The sequence below is a fragment of the Acomys russatus genome, chromosome 3, assembly GCF_903995435.1.
Source record: "Acomys russatus chromosome 3, mAcoRus1.1, whole genome shotgun sequence".
NCBI lineage: Eukaryota > Metazoa > Chordata > Mammalia > Rodentia > Muridae > Acomys > Acomys russatus.
In genome coordinates, this window is record NC_067139.1 from 25,004,628 (window position 1) to 25,024,524 (window position 19,897).

The 19,897-nt window shown below is 45.1% G+C and overlaps 1 protein-coding gene across 3 annotated transcripts in view; it reads right to left on the minus strand.

Annotated features, from left to right (window-relative positions):
- Positions 1–19,897, minus strand: part of Adtrp (androgen dependent TFPI regulating protein) — a 90,694-nt gene that overhangs the window by 30,659 nt on the left and 40,138 nt on the right. For all 3 annotated transcript variants that reach the window (XM_051170454.1, XM_051170462.1, XM_051170446.1), the window contains one exon: positions 18,987–19,088. In XM_051170454.1, coding sequence (XP_051026411.1) covers positions 18,987–19,088 — 102 coding nt within the window. The remainder of the gene's footprint in view (positions 1–18,986; positions 19,089–19,897) is intronic.

Below are 19,897 nucleotides of genomic sequence, written 5' to 3' on the forward strand. Positions count from 1 at the left end.
TCCCCTTCTGAGCTCTCATTCCTTTTCCATAAGTGCACCCTTTGGTGAGGGTATATGAGCACTTAGTGCCCGTGCTATCTTTTTTTTGGGGTGGGGGGGAGCTCCTGTTTGTGTTGTTTTGGTTTTGAGACAAGGATTCGCTGTGTGCCTGGTCTCAAACTCACGGTGCTCCCGCCTCAGCCTCCCAAGTTCTAAGGTGGCCATTATGTGCCATTTTAGCAGGGCCCCAAAATGGACCAACAGGTTCAAGTCCTGAGGATATGGAGACACCAGTGATCCAACCTGACAGAGAAGTGGCAGCCAGGAGCGAAGAAATACAGCTAGACAGGAAGAGGGCCCAGTGTGATGGAGAGAGGAAACAGAACATAGCCTTCAAGGGCTGAAGGTCCGACTGCTTCCCTAACAAGAGTGCCTTAGCCCCTGGCAGAGGCTTTGGTGCAAAGGGAATCAATCCGGAAGTCATAGAACCTAGGAAAACTGCTTTTTGCAGCTAAGCTCTTACTACTCCACTACAGCAGAGGCAGAAGGCTAGACCCAGACTTGTCTGGTAAGTGCTCTTTTTCTCCTTCTTCTTTTCTTCCAGGTTTGATAGCTCTTTCTTGATTGGTTCTATTTTTTGCCTTATTTGCATACAATCCCATTCATCTAATAGGAATTCACTTGGCTCTATACAGCTCAACCCAGGAGTCTTAGGGAAGCAATCTCATTGACATGCACAACAGAGGAGGAAGAAAAGGAAGTTTAGACCCCACTTCCAGTGGAGTCCAACCTTTCACTGAATCCTGCCTTTAGCTGAAGGCCAGGATCTCAGAGGCTTGGCACCCACAGGTTCTCTAGGGAAGGAAGAGTGGCTTCAAGCTCTTAAGGGGCTTGCTGCCACAGGCAGGGAACTCAGGCTCCCATTGGCCCAGCCTCTAGGACTTAGCCTGCAGCCACAGGCAGGGGGACTACTGCCTTGGCTGCAGAAGAGCATTTGTTCCTACAGCTGTCTCCAGCCTTGAAGCCTTGCCTTAGAAGAAGGCCTGCCACTCCCGCCATGCCAACGGACGACCTGCTTTCTTGTAGACATGCTCTGGGTTGGCAACCTGAAGCCCTTGGATGTCTCTCCAGCTATATAACCTGTAGACTCTGTTTTTTTAACCAATATATTTTATTACAACTTATTAACCGAGCGTACGTCACTTATAACCCGACTAACCACCACAATAGGAAAAGAGGATTAAGGAACACAATAACAAAACTGTAAGGATATCAGTTCCGAGGAACAATTCTCCTGGCGTGATCAGCAGGATTTCTTCTGCTGGAATCTGGAGTAACCAGAACCAGGAACCTCAGCAGGAGCCGGAGCCCCGAAGCCTTCCCTCAAGCGGTTCTCTCTAGGAGCGTCTCGAAGTGGAGTGATGAACAGCCAAAAGTATCCGAAGTCTCCAAAAAGCCTTGCCTCTAGTTCTGGGCTCATTTATATATTTCCTCCCTGAGTCTGTTCATGGGATCTTTTCAGCTGGCAACAATCAAGCTCCCGCACGAGGTGGTTGGTCTTCTAGTGGATTAATATCACCTGTTCTCTCACAAGACCATTCCAATCCTGCACTTGGGATCCTAAAAAACAGGTTTATCTCTCCTTCAATAACCCTCACCAACATCTCTCCATTGGCACCTTGAAGCTTGCTGAGAACGCAAAGCTGTGACACTTACCACCTCTCTTGACTGCCACCCAAAGCTTGCTGAGAGCACAGGCTGCAATGCCCATAGGTTCTCTAGGTTACTCCCTCCTGCAGCTGATGGTCTCAGTGTCCCTCTATCGTCTGCCCACTACACTCTTAGAGGGGGCAGGTAAGACCCCAAGACAGGAGACTCCGCACCATATTGTCTTAAATCCATTTTCTTTTCTTTTCTTTTCCTTCTCAGGACCAGAAAGCTATTATCCTATCTTTGTAGCTGAAACACATCCCCAAATCTGACAGTATGCTGGTCCCTCAGTGTCCACAAGACCCTGGCTACAGGACCTCTTTGAATACCAAAATATTTAGACACTCAAATCCTTTGCCTAAACAGTGGTTCTTGACCTTCCTAATGCTGTGACCCTTTAATATAATACAGTTCCTCATATTGTAGTAAGCCCAGCTATAAAATTATTTTATCATTTCCTCATGACTGTAATTTGCTACTGTTATGAACCATAAGGTAAATATTTGATATATAGGACATATATCTGACCCCCCCCCCCATATGACATTTTCTTTTCTTTTTTTTCAGTCTACTTTTTTCAGGGGAGGTGTGTATGTGTGTGTCTGTGTGTGTCTGTGTGTGTGTGTGTGTGTGTGTGTGTGTCGGGGGGGGCGGTTGGTGCGTGCATGCGCAATGCTGTGTATGTGGAGGTCAGAGAACAACTTGTGGGAGTCAGTCACTTCTCTTCTTTACCAGATGAGACATAGGACTGGAATCGGGTTATAAAGCTTGGTGGCAGTCACCTCCATTCAGAGTCATCTAGCTAGCTAAAAAAAAAAAAAAAAAAAAACTATGACACTGACTTGGAATGTATGTACAACATTCTCCCCACTTTGAGTCATATTAACAGTACTCACAATAGCCAACACAATGTAAATCCTATGTAAGTAGCTGCCATCCTGACTGTTTAGGGGGTAATAATAGGAAAGAGTCTGAGCATGATTGGTACATAAGCGACCTCCCCCAGCTATTTCTAGTCTTCATTAATTGACTCTAGATTCCAAGACTGGAATGACTGCCCAGGGCCTTCCTTCACCTGAGGTGGTGTGGCGTCATGTCACTCAGGGGCTGGGGGAGAGGCATCTAGCCTGCCTCTTAGTCCCCTGTGGAAGTCTCCCTCCCCTTCCCCGCCCCCATGAGTCATTGTTCTTAGACTCTAAAACACAGTAATTGTCTCTTCAAATATTGCCTTTATCTCACTTTTTTGTTATCTTTTCATTTTATTTTAGCTTTGGGAAATTTCTATTACTTTCTTGTCTGTAAGCCAAGCATTTAAAAAAGATTTATTTTTCCGAAATGTTTTATTCAACATTTGAGGTGTCTTTTTCTTAATGAGAGTTTTTCCTGTTCAGGCTGCTTTTCTAGGATACAGCAGAGATGAAAGTTTGGGTTCTGGTCCCTTTAACTGTGGATCCCTTTCTCCATACGCTAATAAAACCCGCTATTCTGTAGGTTAACTTTTAAAACGTAAATGAATAGTGGGGCAAGGTGGCTCGACAGGGAAAGTGCCTGATTTTAGGTCCCACCGAGGAGCTGAGCTTGGATGCCCTGAACCCACAAAAAGTCAGCCGTGGGAGCAGGTATTGGGAGGAGACAAGAGGTTTGGAGGCTGTCTGCTCAGCTAACCTGCTGCACACAGCAATGAGCAAGTGCCCCTGTTCCAAGAAAGGTAAAAGGGGGAAGTCCAAACTCTCTCTCTCTCTCTCTCTCTCTCTCTCTCTCTCTCTCTCTCTCTCTCTCTCTCTCTCTCTCACACACACACACACACACACACACACACACACACACACACACACGTGTAGCCATACTTACATACATGAGTAAGCACATCTGTGCACGCATGCACACTCAAGCCCACATGCACATGCACCACCACAGATTTTGGAGAAGTGTAAAAAAAAGATTTAAAACACCACGGATATGATTTAGAAGTGTGCAACAGATCATGTGGCAACAGGATTCCCCTGAGAAAGATGAAAGTCTATTCAAGGAGTCTAAGCCTACAAGGACAGGAAGGTTAGGCAACTATTGTAAGAACACAAGATGGTAAAATCAGGGAAACGCCTATGGAAGAGGGAGTTCTCCATCAGATGCTGTAACTGAGTGTCAAGGCCTCCATGAGCTGCCACCACGGCCTCAGCTGCCCGCTGTGGGAGGTGTGTCTCCTCCACATGTTTATCCAGGAGCCATGGTTAGCCTCAGGTCTGCAGTATTCCATACACCTGTCGTCCACTTCTGCTGGACAATAGTGAACTCTACTTCTTTGGGTCCTGTGGGAAGGCCTTTTGCTCAGACATCTTGGGAGAAGGGATGTTTGGAACTGGGTGGTTTCCAGCTCTCCGTGCAATGTAGAGAACAGGGAAGAAGCTGTGTTGGAGGTTGGTCTGGTGCTCTGTGTATTCAAATGCTAAATTCTGGGCCCTGAGATCTATAGCTTCAGTTCAGATGAGGGTATTGTCACGTCATACACTGATCAACGTTGTGTAAACTTTGTTCTCCAATTATCTCTGATTGGTCAATTAAAAAAGCTGGACAGCCTGTAACTGGGCAGAAGAGAAGTAGGCAGAGCTTCTGTTTTCAGTCTTTGAGTCTCAGGATGGGACCATAAGAGGAGGAAGGGGAGGTGAGGAAGAGACGAAGGACGTGGCCTGATGAAGCAGAAACACCCCAGGGGGGACCAGTATGCTAAAACAACTTGGTCTGTGTGACTGGGAAGTAGCCAGACTGGCTTAAAGGATATATATAGATCTTATCTGTCCCATTATTGAACCTAAAGCTTATTAATAAATCTAATAGGCCTCTGTGTCATTTATTTGGGAGCAAGAGCAGGTGATTAGAAAAGGTCCACCAAAATATAAATTATTTTTATCGAAGCTGGGCAATTCCAAGTTGACCTCAGTTTGACTTCATTCATTACATAACTATAATCCAAGTGTTGCACATATTATTGGGTGTGTCAGAGGGTATATGTATGTGTATGTGCAGGTATGCTCACCCATGTCTGTATATATGTAGCCAGGACTCAACAACAGCAACCTTGCTCTATCCCTCTTCATCTGCCTTTCTTTCTCTCTCTCTCTCTCTCTCTCTCTCTCTCTCTCTCTCTATCTATTTATCTATCATCTAGCTAGCTAGCTATTTATCTATCATCTATCTATCTATCATCTACTTATTTACTTATTGAAACAAGGTCTCTCTTTTCAGCTAGAGTTGCTATCTATCTATCTATCTATCTATCTATCTATAATCTATCTATCTACCCTTCTATCATCTAATTATTTACTTATTGAGACAAGGTCTCTCATTTTTGGCCAATGAGCCCAAAGGATCTGTGTGCCTCTGTCCCCTTCCTTTCCTCCACTGCTGGGGTTACGGATGTGTGCAGCCACACTACTCCGATGTTCACACTGGTACTGGGGGATTTGCACTCAGGTCCTCACGCTTACACAATGTCCCACCCGATGAACCATTTCTCTGGTCCCGTATATAATGTTTCATTTGCTCTCAGTACATTTCAGAGGCTTAAAGTGGGTCAACACACTTCCCTTGCCTTAAGGAACCCAACACTCTGACGAATTTAACAACTTTCTCAAAACCAGGCAAGAAATGGCAGAAAGACCATCATGTTGTGGCTTGTAAAAATCTTCCCCCATAGGCTCATGTGTTTGAACACTTGGTCCTTAGCTGGTGACCTTATTTGGGAAGGTTCTGGAACCTTTAGGAGGTGGAGCCTTGCTGGAGGGCCACAGAAGACAAACCTTGGGGTTTTACATTCAAGCTCCATTTCCTGTTCACCCATTGCTTCCTGACAGCCAGTGCAGGGTAACCATCTGTCCCGCTCTGCCACTGTGCCTTCCCCACAGTGACGTCATATGACCCCTCAGACTATAAGCCCTAATACACACTTATTGTAAGGCATTTGGTTATATCAATAAGAAAGTGACTAGAACAGATCAAAATCAAGGTTTCTTAGCACTTATCAACTTCTTTTTTTATGAGAAGAAAGATAAACTTGTAAGTGCTTGAGACATTTATTTCCCTGTGACTTAGACATAGGGGGATTGTTTTCATTGGCCTTGGTGTAAACTTTAGGGAGTGACTGAGCCACACTGTTTTCATTCCTAGTGATTTATCCTTTTCAATCTCTTCGCCCAAATACACCTTTAACGCACATGGAGGAAGGAAATCAGTTTATCGCACAGCCTGTTTCCTAATGACTTGTATATAATGATGCTCCCATATTTACCTCATGTTCTACACGTCAAGAAAACACCTCAGTGCAAAAAGAAAAAGGAACTACTAAAACCAAAACCCACCTTCAGTCGGACATATAACCCCATACTACAGCTGCCAAGTATCCTTCAACAAATATTCCTCAAGCAGCCCCTTTTGCCAAGCTTCCACCTTCTGTGCTCACAATGACAATTTAATGCTACCATCTCTGACACAGGATTATGAAGTATTATTTTAAAATATGTCAGCATAACTGTGCATATTAATTAAAATGTTCCCACATATAAGCCTTGAACTCGACTCTCTGTGCTGATTGGAGACAAAGGGCCTTTATTAAATGCTGTTTGACAGGCTAAGTGTTTTAATATCTCTGCCAATCATTCCTACCAAAGAATACTTATTGTTGAGCATGAACTAGGCTAAAAAAAAAAAAAAAGAAAGAAAGAAAGAAAGTCTCATGACATGCTCATCTGCTAGCATCACGTGACCCGAGGGGTGGGGGAGACAAGCAGTAGTGGTCCCTGCAGGCAGAAGTCCCTGCCTGTTTGCCATCCCTGGTTGGGACCATTAGCGTTCCTATCTCCTTTGTACGGAGACCAGCAGAATTTGATAACGGCTTCTTTGAGGGGAGGCTTCAGCACATACCTGAGGGATTCGCATTGATGGAGGTACTCCTCTCTAAGTGTAGACTCCTGTTTGCTGCCCGTGGCTGTTAGAAGATGACAGGTGTGCACGCAGCACTCTAGAGAATCCCCGAGCTTATGAAGAAAATTCCAGGCTGGAGCAGTTCTTCCTCACACTTCCCAGCCTCTGGCACACATTCCTGTCTTTCGCATGGCTTAGCATGCTTCCCGGGGAAAGTTCTTGCCCGTGCCCCGTTTCTTCACTCTTCTTGAGCTTTGCTTGAATCAAATATTCTAGAAGAGGATGGATCCAGCAAATAAGTGAAGATGCTGGGTGAGGGGAGAAGCCAGCTGTCTTAGCCATTTGGTATTTTTGTAACAGAATCCCAGAGTCTGTGTAACTTATAAAGAAGCTAATTTCTTACAGTGCTTGGCTCTGCGTCTGGTGAACGACTTCTTGCTATATCTATGAAAAGTAGGTGGGAGAGGGGGTGAAGGAACACGCTAAGGGCAGAGAGGGAAAGCCAAACATCCTTTTTTAGGGACCCATCCTCACAGTTCACTTGGTTGTGTTCTTACTAAGTCCAATGGATGCATTTAGGAAGTGTCACTCTCACAGCTCAACTAGCGCGTGAAAACCTAACCTCTCAGTGCTGCTGCACTGGGGATTGTTTCCAAAGTGGGCCTTAGAGTGACCATCTGAACCACAACATCAGTGGAAGGAAGGCTAGCAGTGATCTCAACAGAGCTGGTGAGACTCGGCCACGGGATGGCAAAGCGAGGCCATTTGTGCAAACGTGAGGTATCTGAGTCACAGGTTAGGAGAAAGCATGAGCTGGGAGTTGAGAAACCCAGGTCACAAAGCACGGAGAACTATGAACCCATGCAGGCACTGGGATCCTCTGGCAATTCTTTTAGACCATCCAGGGGCCTACTGGGTAACGCTCAGCAGGATTATCCTGCTGCCTGGCAACCCAGGAGAGGGGAGGAGGTAGAATTCCCAATTAGGCACAGTGATGTGTGGTGGGCAGGGGAGGTGGAGAGGCAAAGGTTGGGTGGGTGCTGTGGTGCGGTAGGTGAGGGGCAGCAGCAGCCATGTTCAAGGCTAGGCCTCTGCAGCACTCCCAGCGTGCCTGTCTCTGGGGACATTAAGCTTTGAGAGTGAATTGGCTGCTTATCAGGAAGGGGTGGGGCGTCCATTCAAGTCTGGCTGGGGAGTCTACCCAGCCCACACACCAGGCTGCTGCTCTCTCTTGGGCACTTTCACTTGCTTCCACATTGTGGGACGTTTGGTCTCTCCTACCTACTTAGCTTGTTATTTTTGTCTCTTGGTATTTCAGAGAGGTCCAGGATCTGCTGTTGCAAGTGTCTGCCTCCTGGTAGACTCCAGCAAAGTCATTCTTCCTTTTTTGGGGGGTGTCATACATGGTTGCCATGGAAGTGGGGCCTGGTTGATTCACACAGGAGGAGGCCTCCACCAGCAAGCCCTCAAGCACACTGAAGGATTTCAATTACTTAAATTCCTGCAGTTTCTCAGAAGACATCTACATGGTTTGGATGACTTTTGAAACCCTTTGACCTTGATTTTGAAAATGAGATGCAGTTTTTAAAAACCTGTCACTTGTATGAAAGCAGCCTGTTGATAAACACGCGAGAGTCATTTGAACTTTGAAAGCAGGCCACTCCAGCACAAATTGGAAGGTCTCTGAATTGGGATTAAAAGAGAAAACAAACAGGGGGAGAAAAAAAGCAAACCAACAACTCCAAAGCAAGCAAGCAAACAAACAAACAGGCAAGCTGATGCTCTCCTGGCTTCTGCTCTCCAGAGATGAAGAAAATAGGCCTAGTGAATGCCTGCTTGATTCTAGTGACAGAAATCCTGCAGTGGACGGTAATCTTGAGGCAGGCATTAGTAGATGCCCTTCCATTTGCAAGTATGGTATAGTTCTTGCCATACAAGCAACTGTTGCCAAAGGCAAGTTGAGTTGCTGGTGTCACTGCTAAGTTTGTAAGTGCTCATCTGGCTTCTCAAAGTCTCTCAGGTGGATGCTGGGGGACAGAGTAACCCACATTAGGTTGGGAAATCAAATAAAAAATGGAAGGAAGGCTGGTGAGAAAGTGTTTCTAAGCAATGCTCAACCCTAGCCACACCGCTGTGACTAGGCCTAAGGTACTGTTGGAATAGCTGTTGGGGCTTGGTTAACAGCGGGACTTCTCTGAGCTAGGGCTCCCGACACATGCTCAGCTTTAGGCTCTTCCCGTCTTCCCTGTGGTGTGTCCTGTGGCCTCAGGAGTGTCCACTCACAGACTCCACCAACGCCCAGTCTCCCGGACTCACAGAAGGAGTTCTTTCATAGCACTGCTGTCTGCTCACAGTTTAAGTCGCATTTCCTTTTCACAGCGTAAACACAACTGCTGTGCTTTGAACACGCCCCTTCTTGCCAAAATGCTTGTGACGCCTGGTGCCCAGCCTAGCAGTGTTGGGGCCTTTGAGAAGGATTCTACTCTTTCTCAAGTGACTGGACTGGCTCTTTCAAGAGTGGATTAGTCTACTCTTTGTAACATACATTCATACAATGTATCTGGAGCCTGCCCCCCATATGCCGGGTTGCCAATTTCTCACTCAGATTCATTGTTTGATGCTATCTGTGTATGTTAGCCTAAGGCCTTCACTAGGTACAGCCACCTAATCTTGAACTGCCCAGTCTCCAAGACTGTGGGCTGAATAACCCTCCCCCCCCCCTTTTAAAATAAACAGCTAGCTTAGTCTCCAGTGTTCTGTTATAACAAGGGAAAGTAGATTAAGACACTAATCTAGAGTAGAAAATGGCCAGAAAACATTTTAGAATTTCGTGGAACAACAGATTGGGAGCAGCAGTGATTGTGAAATGGTTGCCTCTGAGTTTATGACTCAAAGACAGTCCACATTCTTCAATAGATGACACATTTAAAGATGCATGGGGGCAGAGGGTGACTGGAGAGAGGGCTCTGGGTGCAAGTGTAAGGGCCTATGTTCAAGTCTCCAGAAGACACACGTACAAGCTTGTCACACATGGTGGAGCACATCTGTAATCCCAGCGTTTTCAGGAGATGGGAGGCAGAGATAGGAGAACCCCATATTCAGAACCAACTAGCTCAGACATGCAGAGCTGAACAAGAGCCTCCTTCAAGCAGGGTGGACACTGAGAACAGACATGAGAAACATGCACATTACAGCACACATGCACACAGGTCCACAGGGATGGATACACAGCAATACACACACACACACATACACACACAGAGGGAGGGAGGAAGAGAGAGAGAGAGAGACAGACAGACAGACAGACAGACAGACAGAGACAGACAGAGACAGAGACAGAGACAAAGAGAGAGAAAAAAATACCCCTTGTGGAACTGGGCAAAAGGTACTAAAGATTTGTAGCATTTCTTGCATTTGTATGCAAATCTGTAACTATCAGAAAATAGTTTTAGTAAGAGCAAACCAAGGAGTAAAGGAAAACCATGCAACACCTATGGACTGTGCAGGGCAGAGAAACAGCTCTTCCTAGTGACTGATGGGCCTTGAGGAAAAGATGTATTAAGTGTAAAAGTGTCAGAGAAAACTTATGTTTATGGCTCAGGGTGATGAGCCAGATCTAGCTTGTCACAGCTCAGCTTCAGCTTCCTCGTCTGCTCCCCTTTTGCCAGGTGTTCAGCATGGAGAGTTGGGGGGCATTTTAGTTCTGATTCTACACCACACTTGTTCCTCCAGGAAGCAACACAAGGCAAGATGAATCATCACTATTTGATAGCAGCTAGCTGGCACTGTGACGTCACCAGCAGACTATAAGCAAATGTTCAGCAACACCATATTCATTTAAGAATAGGACCACGGCTGCTATTTTAAGAATGTCATACAAATAGATTTTTTTAGTCTCTTGTTCTTTTCTCTGGAGTTAACAAGATTTAATACAAGACCAAAAACAAAACCAAAAACAAACAAACAAAAAACTGTAGTGTCTCTTCCCAGAATTCCCATTAGAAAAACAAATGTGGAATCTGAGATTTGGAGAGAGCTTCTGAGTCTTCTAGATGGCCACATTAGAGTTCCCCATCACAAACTCACCATGTGTGTTGACAACACCTTTGAAGAACCCCTCCCCTTTATTTAACTCTTTAATGACTAAGACTCATGTACATGGACCATTCCAAGCTCAAAATCTGCTATCAATCTCCTTTGCCTATAGGATAACCACCCAACCAACACCAAAGATACCCAGTTCTAAGCATTAAAGTTCCTCAGCACTTACCACATAGGACTCTCCACCCGCAACCCAACTTCAAGCATTCCACATGCCAGGTAAATGCTCTATCGCTGAGCTACATCAGCATCGCCCCCCCCCCACCTTCTTTACTTGATCCTTCTGTTCTTGCCAAGATAAATAGTATTTACTTAGTTTTGTTTTGTTTTGTTTTGTTTTGTTTTTTGTGGAGTCTCAGGACATGGTTAAACTGATCTGATCAGTGACTGTATAGAAGAAGAGATACAGAGGCACATGCACAGAGGGGAGGTGATGGAGGAGAGACAAGGCCACTTCTTCACTAGGCCTTTCTAAGGCCACCTCATGGGATGCCATGAAAGGCTTCCATTAGACCTTTGGAAAGCTGACAATAAACAGTTCCCTTTAGTGAGCAGGGACTGGTAGGCGAAGCTGAAGGAAAAAAGAAACTTCTGGAGGGAAACAAAATAAAACAAAACAAAAGAAAACAAACTAGAACCTGACATTATCAACCCATGCGATGGGAGCTCACTTTAACAATATCCCTCAAGATTCAACTTCCCCCTTCCCAAGCCAGTTCCCTTTTCTTCTGTCACCACTTTCTCACCTGTACCATCGTGTCATTGTCAAATTACGCAGCACCCTTTCTTCTTTACATGGGCAGTGTGCGAGTTTTTAAAAAGACGGTATCTGACTACAGTTTACTAACCAGAAGCTTCAACAACGCCGCTCCCTTTGTCTAGCTGGGAGAAGCTTTGCAAACTCGAGAGAGTGTTTGCAGTAAGTGTGTTACCATCCTAAAACGTAGTGATGGAATGATGGTTCCCCAAAGATGTCTACACCCTATTTCCTGGAAGCCTTGGGGGCTGTTGCTTCACATGGTCAAAGGGCTTTGCTGATTGTTATGAGTTGTGTGTTATTTGAATGTGCACCTCACGGTTTCATATGTTGGAAGTTTCGTCCCACCATGTATGGTGATGTGCAAAGTAGTGGGGCCTATAAGGCAGTGGTTCTTACGTCATTGGAGGTTCTGCTCTTTGGAGGAATTAAGGCCGATCTCTCCAGAGCAAGTGGAGCTGACGGCTGACTCTCTGTAGCTTCTTGGCAGATGACGTAATGCGCTTTGGCACACAAGCCCATTACTTTCAGTGGAGCCTTCACCCAGAATCTCTGCTCTGCTGCTGGAACTTCCAGCCTCCCAAACTGTGCGCTAAACCAACCTCTTCTTAAAGAGCAGCCCACCTCAGGTATTTTTTAGTCTCTCCTCGGGTTAAAATCAAATGCCTTGCCTAGCATTATGTTTATTATCTAGAGAATACGGAGTTGTTAGACACAGTGCGTGTATTTTAAATTTGTCAATATTAACAGCTTTACTTCACATTTCTCATGCTGTTCCATGATGACATAAAAAACAAAACAAAACAGTGCTAAGTGTATAATTTTGATATTTTTAAATAAATGACTCTTGATTTTTATCTTTGTGTTTTGAGCCACTTTTTGGATATCACATGAGGCTCTGTTCCTAGCATGTGTTCAGTTGTTGGATATTCTCATGCAGAGGCCAACAGTCACTGCCATGGTGATGGTCTGAGGCCTCCTTAAATCGTGCATTAATTTAATAGATATTTATGTCATTCCTGAGACTCAGGTTCACGGGAGATGTCCCCGAAAGTTCGAAAACAAGCAGACATCGAGAAATGTCCAGGCTGTGGGTGACCTGTGTCCAAAGAGGGTGGGTGGATGTAGGGTGAGGAACCAAGAAGGGAGAGCCAGGAGTTTAAAAGGCCTGGAAACCAAGGTCAGCCAGCTGTGGCGGACATGCCCACGAGGGATGTCTTCACTCCTTGGGAAGCACTAATGGGCACTTTGTAGCCCAGACATCTCCTACGAAGCTTATGGGTGGGAGAGAGAAATAGGAGAAAAAGGTCTCTAGGCTATCCACCTGGGCTTCCGGTGCCCAGAACATACTTGTCAGTCAAGAATTATATACCAGTACATGTCACCATTTAAACCAGTGTTTTGTGTTAATGTTTACTGCTGTTTTCGCCCCTCTCCTCTCCTCTTCTCTCTCTCTCTCCCTTCCTCCCTCTCTCTTTCTCTCCTCTCTTTCCCCTCCCTCCTGCCCTCCCTCCCTCCCTCCTCTCTCTCCTCTCCCCCCCCTCCTGTACGTAGTAGGCTCAATCAGAATTCAAAAAAAAAAAAAAATCACTGAATGGCAAAACTCTTGTCAAATATTATTCATATCACCTGTGTTACTTAACTTCATTCACCATAACAAAATAGGAGAGAGAAGCAATTTAAAGGATGAAGGACTGATTTGGGCCCATGTTTTTTTACTCCACGGTGACGAAGCAGAAGATCATGGTAGAAAATTGAGGGGGCAAGCACAAAATCGCCTCCCTCGTAGCAGCCAGGAAGCAGCGAAACCAAAAGCAGCGTGCAGAGACAAGATCTTCTACAGGGCACACTCTACTGGTTTACTTCCTCTATGTTCATCTCCATGAGCTCAGGAATCTCTTGATGTAGGCAGCCCTCTGCAGCACCATACCCGAGGGCCAGCCCATCAACACACATGTCCTCTAGAAGTACACTTGATAGCTTAAACTCACCAGTACCACACACATAGCAGTGTTTAATGATCATTTTCAAATGAACAAAGGAGCACATAGCCAGGAAATAAGGAAGTCATATTTGGTTCTTCCTCTAGTTCAGAGAGCCAGCTCTCTCTGACTGGGAGGAGGTTGTTTCTAAGGCCCTATTCATACGTACTGAGCCACATGGGTCTCAGACTATGGGAGTGGAGAAAGATTAGTGTGATGGGTCCTGGCTGGGATTCTCATATTTTACATGATAATGGCTTCCACGTGTGCTGTCTTTGGCAGTTTTTACAGTACTTGGGCACTACATTCTAGATAATTATGCATGGTTTCCTAATGCAGCAGCGGGGGCTTAGGCAGAGCTCTGATCTATTCCACTCTTCTTTTCAACTTGAACAATTCAGGTTGATTTCCAGAGAAATACTTTCTCTAGCTCCCCTCCAGTGCAGGATGGGGTCATTATTTCTCAGCTTCTGAATCCTCTTCCTGCTATTTAAATCTGTCTGCTCTGGTTCTAATTTTAGGATGCATTTAGATAAGACCTGAGGAGTTAGTGCTTCCCTGGCAGGCCCTAAAGGAATACTTACTTTGCTGTTCCTGTCCTTCTTGTACAAAGGCCAGAGAACTGCTCAGCACTAACACAGTCTGGTTGATATACTTCATCTAAGGCGACCAGGCTGTCCCCAGCTCAGGCAATCTGACCAAGGGAGATGCGAGCATCTCTCTGAGATTATTATTTGGACTGAAAATGTAACGGGGACAGGAAAATGTCTGTTGACCATAACAGAAACCACACATTTCCAGTAAGTCAGAACCTTGGGCAGGAAGATCCCAAAGACTCAATTAGAGTCCTAGAAATATACGGGGCCAGAGGAGAGTGCCACAAAACCAGAGACAACATCACAGAGGAGTGGACAAGAAAACAATTGCAAAAAGAAAGCTAACATCGAGTCAGCATAGGGGATACTGTGAAGTCAAAGAATCTTTCAGGACTACAAGGCACTGGTGATGCCATGGTTGTCATATGGCCGAGAGAAAGGCGGGGTAGTAAGGGAGGGAGCAGTTTGGTCCCACACAGAAGCACCTAGGCCAAATGCCCCTCATCCCTCTAGTGCGCTTCCCAGCAATGAGTCCTTTTCTTTGGTTTGTCTTAGAAGGGCACTGGGGAGACTGGGAGTGTTGACAAATTAACCTGCAAGCTACTCAGCTCCCCACTGCGATAACAAATGCCTGAGATGGCAGCTTGTAAAGAGAAAAAGGTTTATTGGGGCTCATAGATTCCGAGGGGTCTTTCAACATAGAAAAGCAACATAGCATGCCAGGGAGCATGTGGAGAGAAAATTCATAAATATCAAATCTCCTACTGCTATCTCATGGCCAGAAGAAAGAGCCCAGAAGCTAGGATTGTACAATCCCTTCGATGAGCATGCTCACCAGTAACCTCATGGCCTCCCACCCGTACCCATCTCTTCAGTGCTCCATCCTTTGCTAACAGAAAGGCCCTAAGTACCCAGGTCTAGGTCGGTCTTTGGAGACCATTCTACATATGAACTGTGTGTGTGTGTGTGTGTGTGTGTGTGTGTGTGTGTGTGTGTGTGTGTGTGTGTACCTGTTAGTGTATGTGCATGGAAGCCAGAGGTCAGTATACGGTTACCTTCTTCAATTGTACTCCATCTTTCTTTTTGGTGATTGGGTCTGTCAGTGAAGCTAGTGCTCACTGATTGGCTAGACTGGCTCCAGGAATCTTCCCATCTTTGCCTTTCCAGCCCTGGGTTACAGGCATGTGCAGCAGCATCCGGGGTTTACTACATGGATCTCGGGATCCAACTAGATCTTCATGCTACTGTGGCAAACACTGTGACTAAGCTATTTCTTCATTCCCTTGTAATATTTTTCAGTGTTTTGACTGGAGGGCATATATGTACATATTCTTATAGATGTGTACATGGGAATATACATATTTGTGCATATGCATGTGAAAGCTGGAGGTCCATGTTAGGCATCTTTCTCATTTGGATTTGGCTTGTCTTCAAGTTAACATTGCTATGATGAAACACCATGACCAAAAGCAACTTGGGGAGGAAAGAACAAATTTGGCTTATGCTTCTATATCATCACAGAAGGAGGTCAGAACAGGAACTCAAGTGGGGCAGGAACCTGGAGGCAGGAGCTGACAGAGCCCATAAAGAAGTGCTGCTTACTAGCTTGCTCCCCATGGCTTGCTCAGCCTGCTTTCTTATAGAACCCAAGACAGCCAACCTAGCATTGGTACCACCTACAATGGACTGGGCCCTCCCTCATCAATCACTAGTCAAGAAAATGATTTATAGGTTTGCCTACAGTCCAGTCTTATCGGGGAACTCAATCAAGGTTTCCCTCCTCTCAGATGTCTATATCTATAGCTTGTGTCAATTTGACATAAAACTAGCCAGCACAGCACGTGTTTTTGGGGTTTTTTGTTGTTGTTGTTGTTTTTTTTCGAGATACCATCTCTCACAGAGCCTGTGGTAGTGAGGAATGGAACCGAGTCCTCATTCTTTTCAAGCAAGAACTTCACCAACTGAGCCATCTTGCTAGCCCTTAACCAACCACCACTGTGTAAGAATCTGACAAAGAGCATCCTTGAAGCATCGGGCTAGAAAGATGTACTAGTAAGCACAGAAAATAGCCAGAGGAGACAACAGTCTGGGTACATGAATGAGATGTAGCTGCAAAGACTCAATTTGGAGCCAAGGCTAAAGAGAAGCAGGATGCCTGGAGATGATTCTATTAGGAACCCCACGAGGCCTTGCTGATTGTTGTTGTTGTTTTGTTTTGTTTTTTTTGATATTTTTCTCCAATTAAATGAAGAGAAACATGGAAACATCGGTGTTTAACCAATGGCAGGCTGCCTCCTCCTCTTCTTCCCTAATTCAAACTGTCCACCTCCTTTGGTACTTGCCAGGTCTCCCTAAGGGAGGAAGATGACTAGGACAATCAAAGGCCAAGGGGCAGATTTCTGACACCCCTCTTCCAGGTGGGACAGGCACAAAAAATACTTAAGCATCTCTACAGTACAGCATCTGTCTTGCTGTTAATAATTGGCTCACGGATATGATGTACTGTATCATCCAGTTCTTCACTTCTCAAATGATCAACCATCCATATGGCTGTTTACTTATCAAGGTCACTAGGGTTGGGCATCACCATCTCAACTGACTGGAGAGAATCTAAGCAGAAAGTGGGATTCAGAGAGGGAGGGAGCTGGGAGTCATTGTGGGGAAACCAGCTGAGCTTACAAAGCCTGGGGAGTGTGCTCAGTGAGTGGGTTTGGCTCCAGATAAAAAGAGCATTCAAGACTCTGCCTTTCAACCTGTGGGAGCAGCATCCAGCCCCAGCAGGTGCATGCTTCCTGCCCCCTCACTCTGTCCCAAGTTTTGGTTATTGGCATACAAACAGGGAGTCACGATTTTTTTTCCTAAGTGAAAATTCTCACTTTTCCATATTAATTAAGCTTTTTGATTTTTTTCCCCCCCAGGGAAATGTAAAGCTGAATCAGAAAGTGCAAGTTCTAGATTTAACTGGTAAAAGGCAATAGCAAATTAGTCTTGTATCACAGGATCACCACCCTAGAAGAGCCATGCTTGACAGATTGCTGGCCCCAGGCCAGTGACATAATAGTCTCCCAGATTTCCCCCCCCCCTTTTATTTGTAAAACTCAAAATTGTGGTACTCATCTAAAGAAGGGCATGTGCATTAAATCAGCTCATATTCAAGGAACTTGACATTTTAAAAAATGGAACCAGAGATGGCTCAAGTTGGCAACTCTGCGCTACAAGCATGAGGATCTGAGCTTGGCTCCTGGGCACCCACAAATAGGTGGGCAGGGTAGCTTGTGTCTGCAACCTCAGCACTGGGGGCAGAGAGTACTAAAGGCTGGGGTTGGGGAGGGGTGGATCCCTGGAAGCTCATTGGCCAGTCAGCCCAACTAAATCAGTGAGCTCCAGGTTCTGTCCAAGACCCTGTCTCAAAAAACCAGGTGGCAAGTAACTGACAGAGACGTTCGATATCAATCTCTGGGCACCACAGGCATGCACACACACACACACACACACACACACACACACACACACACATACCCCACAAGCTCACAGGTACATATACATGAATAAAAATACCACCCCCACCATCTATCCACATTGGAAATATTCACTATGAAGGCTTCCCAGATGAATACTAACAAAAACTAGTCAAGACAAGACACTGGGAGGAGGGGCAACTTAATATGTAGATTTTGATCTTGTACACTAAATTATTCCAGAAACCAGAGAACAGTACTCAGCCAATAGTCAGTGTCTCTCACAGCAAAATATTAAAACAGGTTTTTTTCTGAGTGTGGGGTATATGGGGTAGTAATAGTGGGCAGAGAGGCTTTTCCACGTTCATTGCCATGAGGTTTGAAACAACAGGATCTTTCAAGGGCAGAAAAAAAGTCTTTGGGTGAACTTGGGAGTTTTACACCCTTATGGGGTCTCCTGAGTTTTACACGCCTTGTTTCTTAGAATCTAAGCTCTTCCTATTTAAACTGCCCAGTAATGTGAAAACACAGCTGTAAGTATTGAGGAGTTGATCCAGGGTTGCCCAGGGAGACTTTATATACACAGCTCTAAGAACTCAGGCCCAGCACTGCAGTGGAGGATGACACAGCTTGCTAGCCCTGCTTGTCTGGGTCACAGATGAGTCTTTAGACTCCAGTGACCTGACCATCTCAGAACAGGTAGGGCTTTCAGTTTAACTCCTCAAGAGCATTGGCGTCAATGAAAAATACATGGCGGGTAAAACACAGTGAAACCTGAAAATACTAGTTAGCTGTACACAGTCCTGGAAAAATCTTGGTGAGTGGCCACTGTTTTGCCCTTTAGAGTAACATATTATTTGGACATGGGAATAGATTTTTGTTTAAACATTCCTTTATTCCATTCCTGGAAATGAACTTCATTATTAGTCATGGGCAAAAGTCACTTCTTTTTTAGAATTGCCAAAGGTCGCCTTTCTTGGTAGCATGACTTTTAAATGACTTCCCTAAGCAACATAACAACTGTTTAGCTCTTCATCTCGGCTTTCAGTAGACCCCTGTGTGTGAAATACTAGATTTTGTCCATTTACATCATCTGTATGCTTTTTAAAAGATTCATTTTTATTTTCTGTATGTGAAGATTTGCCTGCATGTCTGTATGTGCATCACATGCATGCCTGATTCCCATGGAGGTTAGGAGATGGCATCAGATCCCCTGGAATTGTCGATTCAAGCAGTTGGAAGCCACCACATAGGTTCTGGGAATTGAACCTCAGGTGTCTGGAAAATCAAGTTTTTTTTTTTTTTTTAATCACTGAACCATCCATCTCTCTAGCACTCCTCAGGATACTTTTTAAAATTGTGACAGGATAAAGAGACAGGAGTGAACGGGAGGGCATTGAAGAATACCTTGAAAACATACACAGGCACTTTAGTGGTCAGTATGGAAGCCACTGACTTCTGTGTTCATTAATTTCCTTCCACTCACCATTGCATGGTTAGTCCATGCTGGGAAGTAATCATCCAAGCCCTGGGGGTAGACGAGACTCCGGTCATAAATGAAGAGGGTCCAGAATACCAAACTCACAAACTGGAAAAGAAAACACAAAAATATCATTATTATGTTTGTTTTTCATCAGAGGTTTCTAAGCTAACAAAGGAAGTAGTAATGTAAAAATTGATGGCAGTTTGAAGGCTATGGTATATACCTCTTATAGGCATAAAGGGAAGTAGGAAATGCTTATTGTAAAAGAGCTGTGTCCTGGCTCTCTGAGGATTCTTCTATGAGTGCAATGTGTGAGAAAGCCATGATGGCCATCATGGCTGGCAGAGAAGACACAGACACAAAAGATGCACAGAGCACAAGTCCTTCATTGTCATCAATGATCTCCTCATCTGAATGTGTGTGTGTGTGTGTGTGTGTGTGTGTGTGTGTGTGTGTGTGTGTACTTGCCCCCTCTTCCCTTTAAGTAGTCATGGCAAAGAAAAACAGAAGGCTTGGAGTAGCGCTAAGCACTAGATCATTTATAAGCTGGTACAGTGGGAGTCAGATCTCTCCATTGCCCAGACATTGGGTTTACTTGCATTGACTGCACCCTTTGTATGTCATGTCCCAGCATCTACCCTCTGTGTTCTGTGATGAGAGGATGGAGCGGGCTATTAACTCTCCCATCACACTACCTTCTGAACATGCATGGGCTCAATTTGCAAGCAAAAATGAACAGACTCCATTGTTCCTTTCAGAACCTTGAACTTTATAGTTCCTGAGCATAGAGGTGTTGGCATTCCACAAAGAACCTGGAACACTAAGTGCTCTCTTCATCTGAGCACTCACAGAGGTAGGAAGCTTCCTTCTGCATTTAGTGTTGAAGTCTCAGAGCCACAGGAAGCACTGAGGGA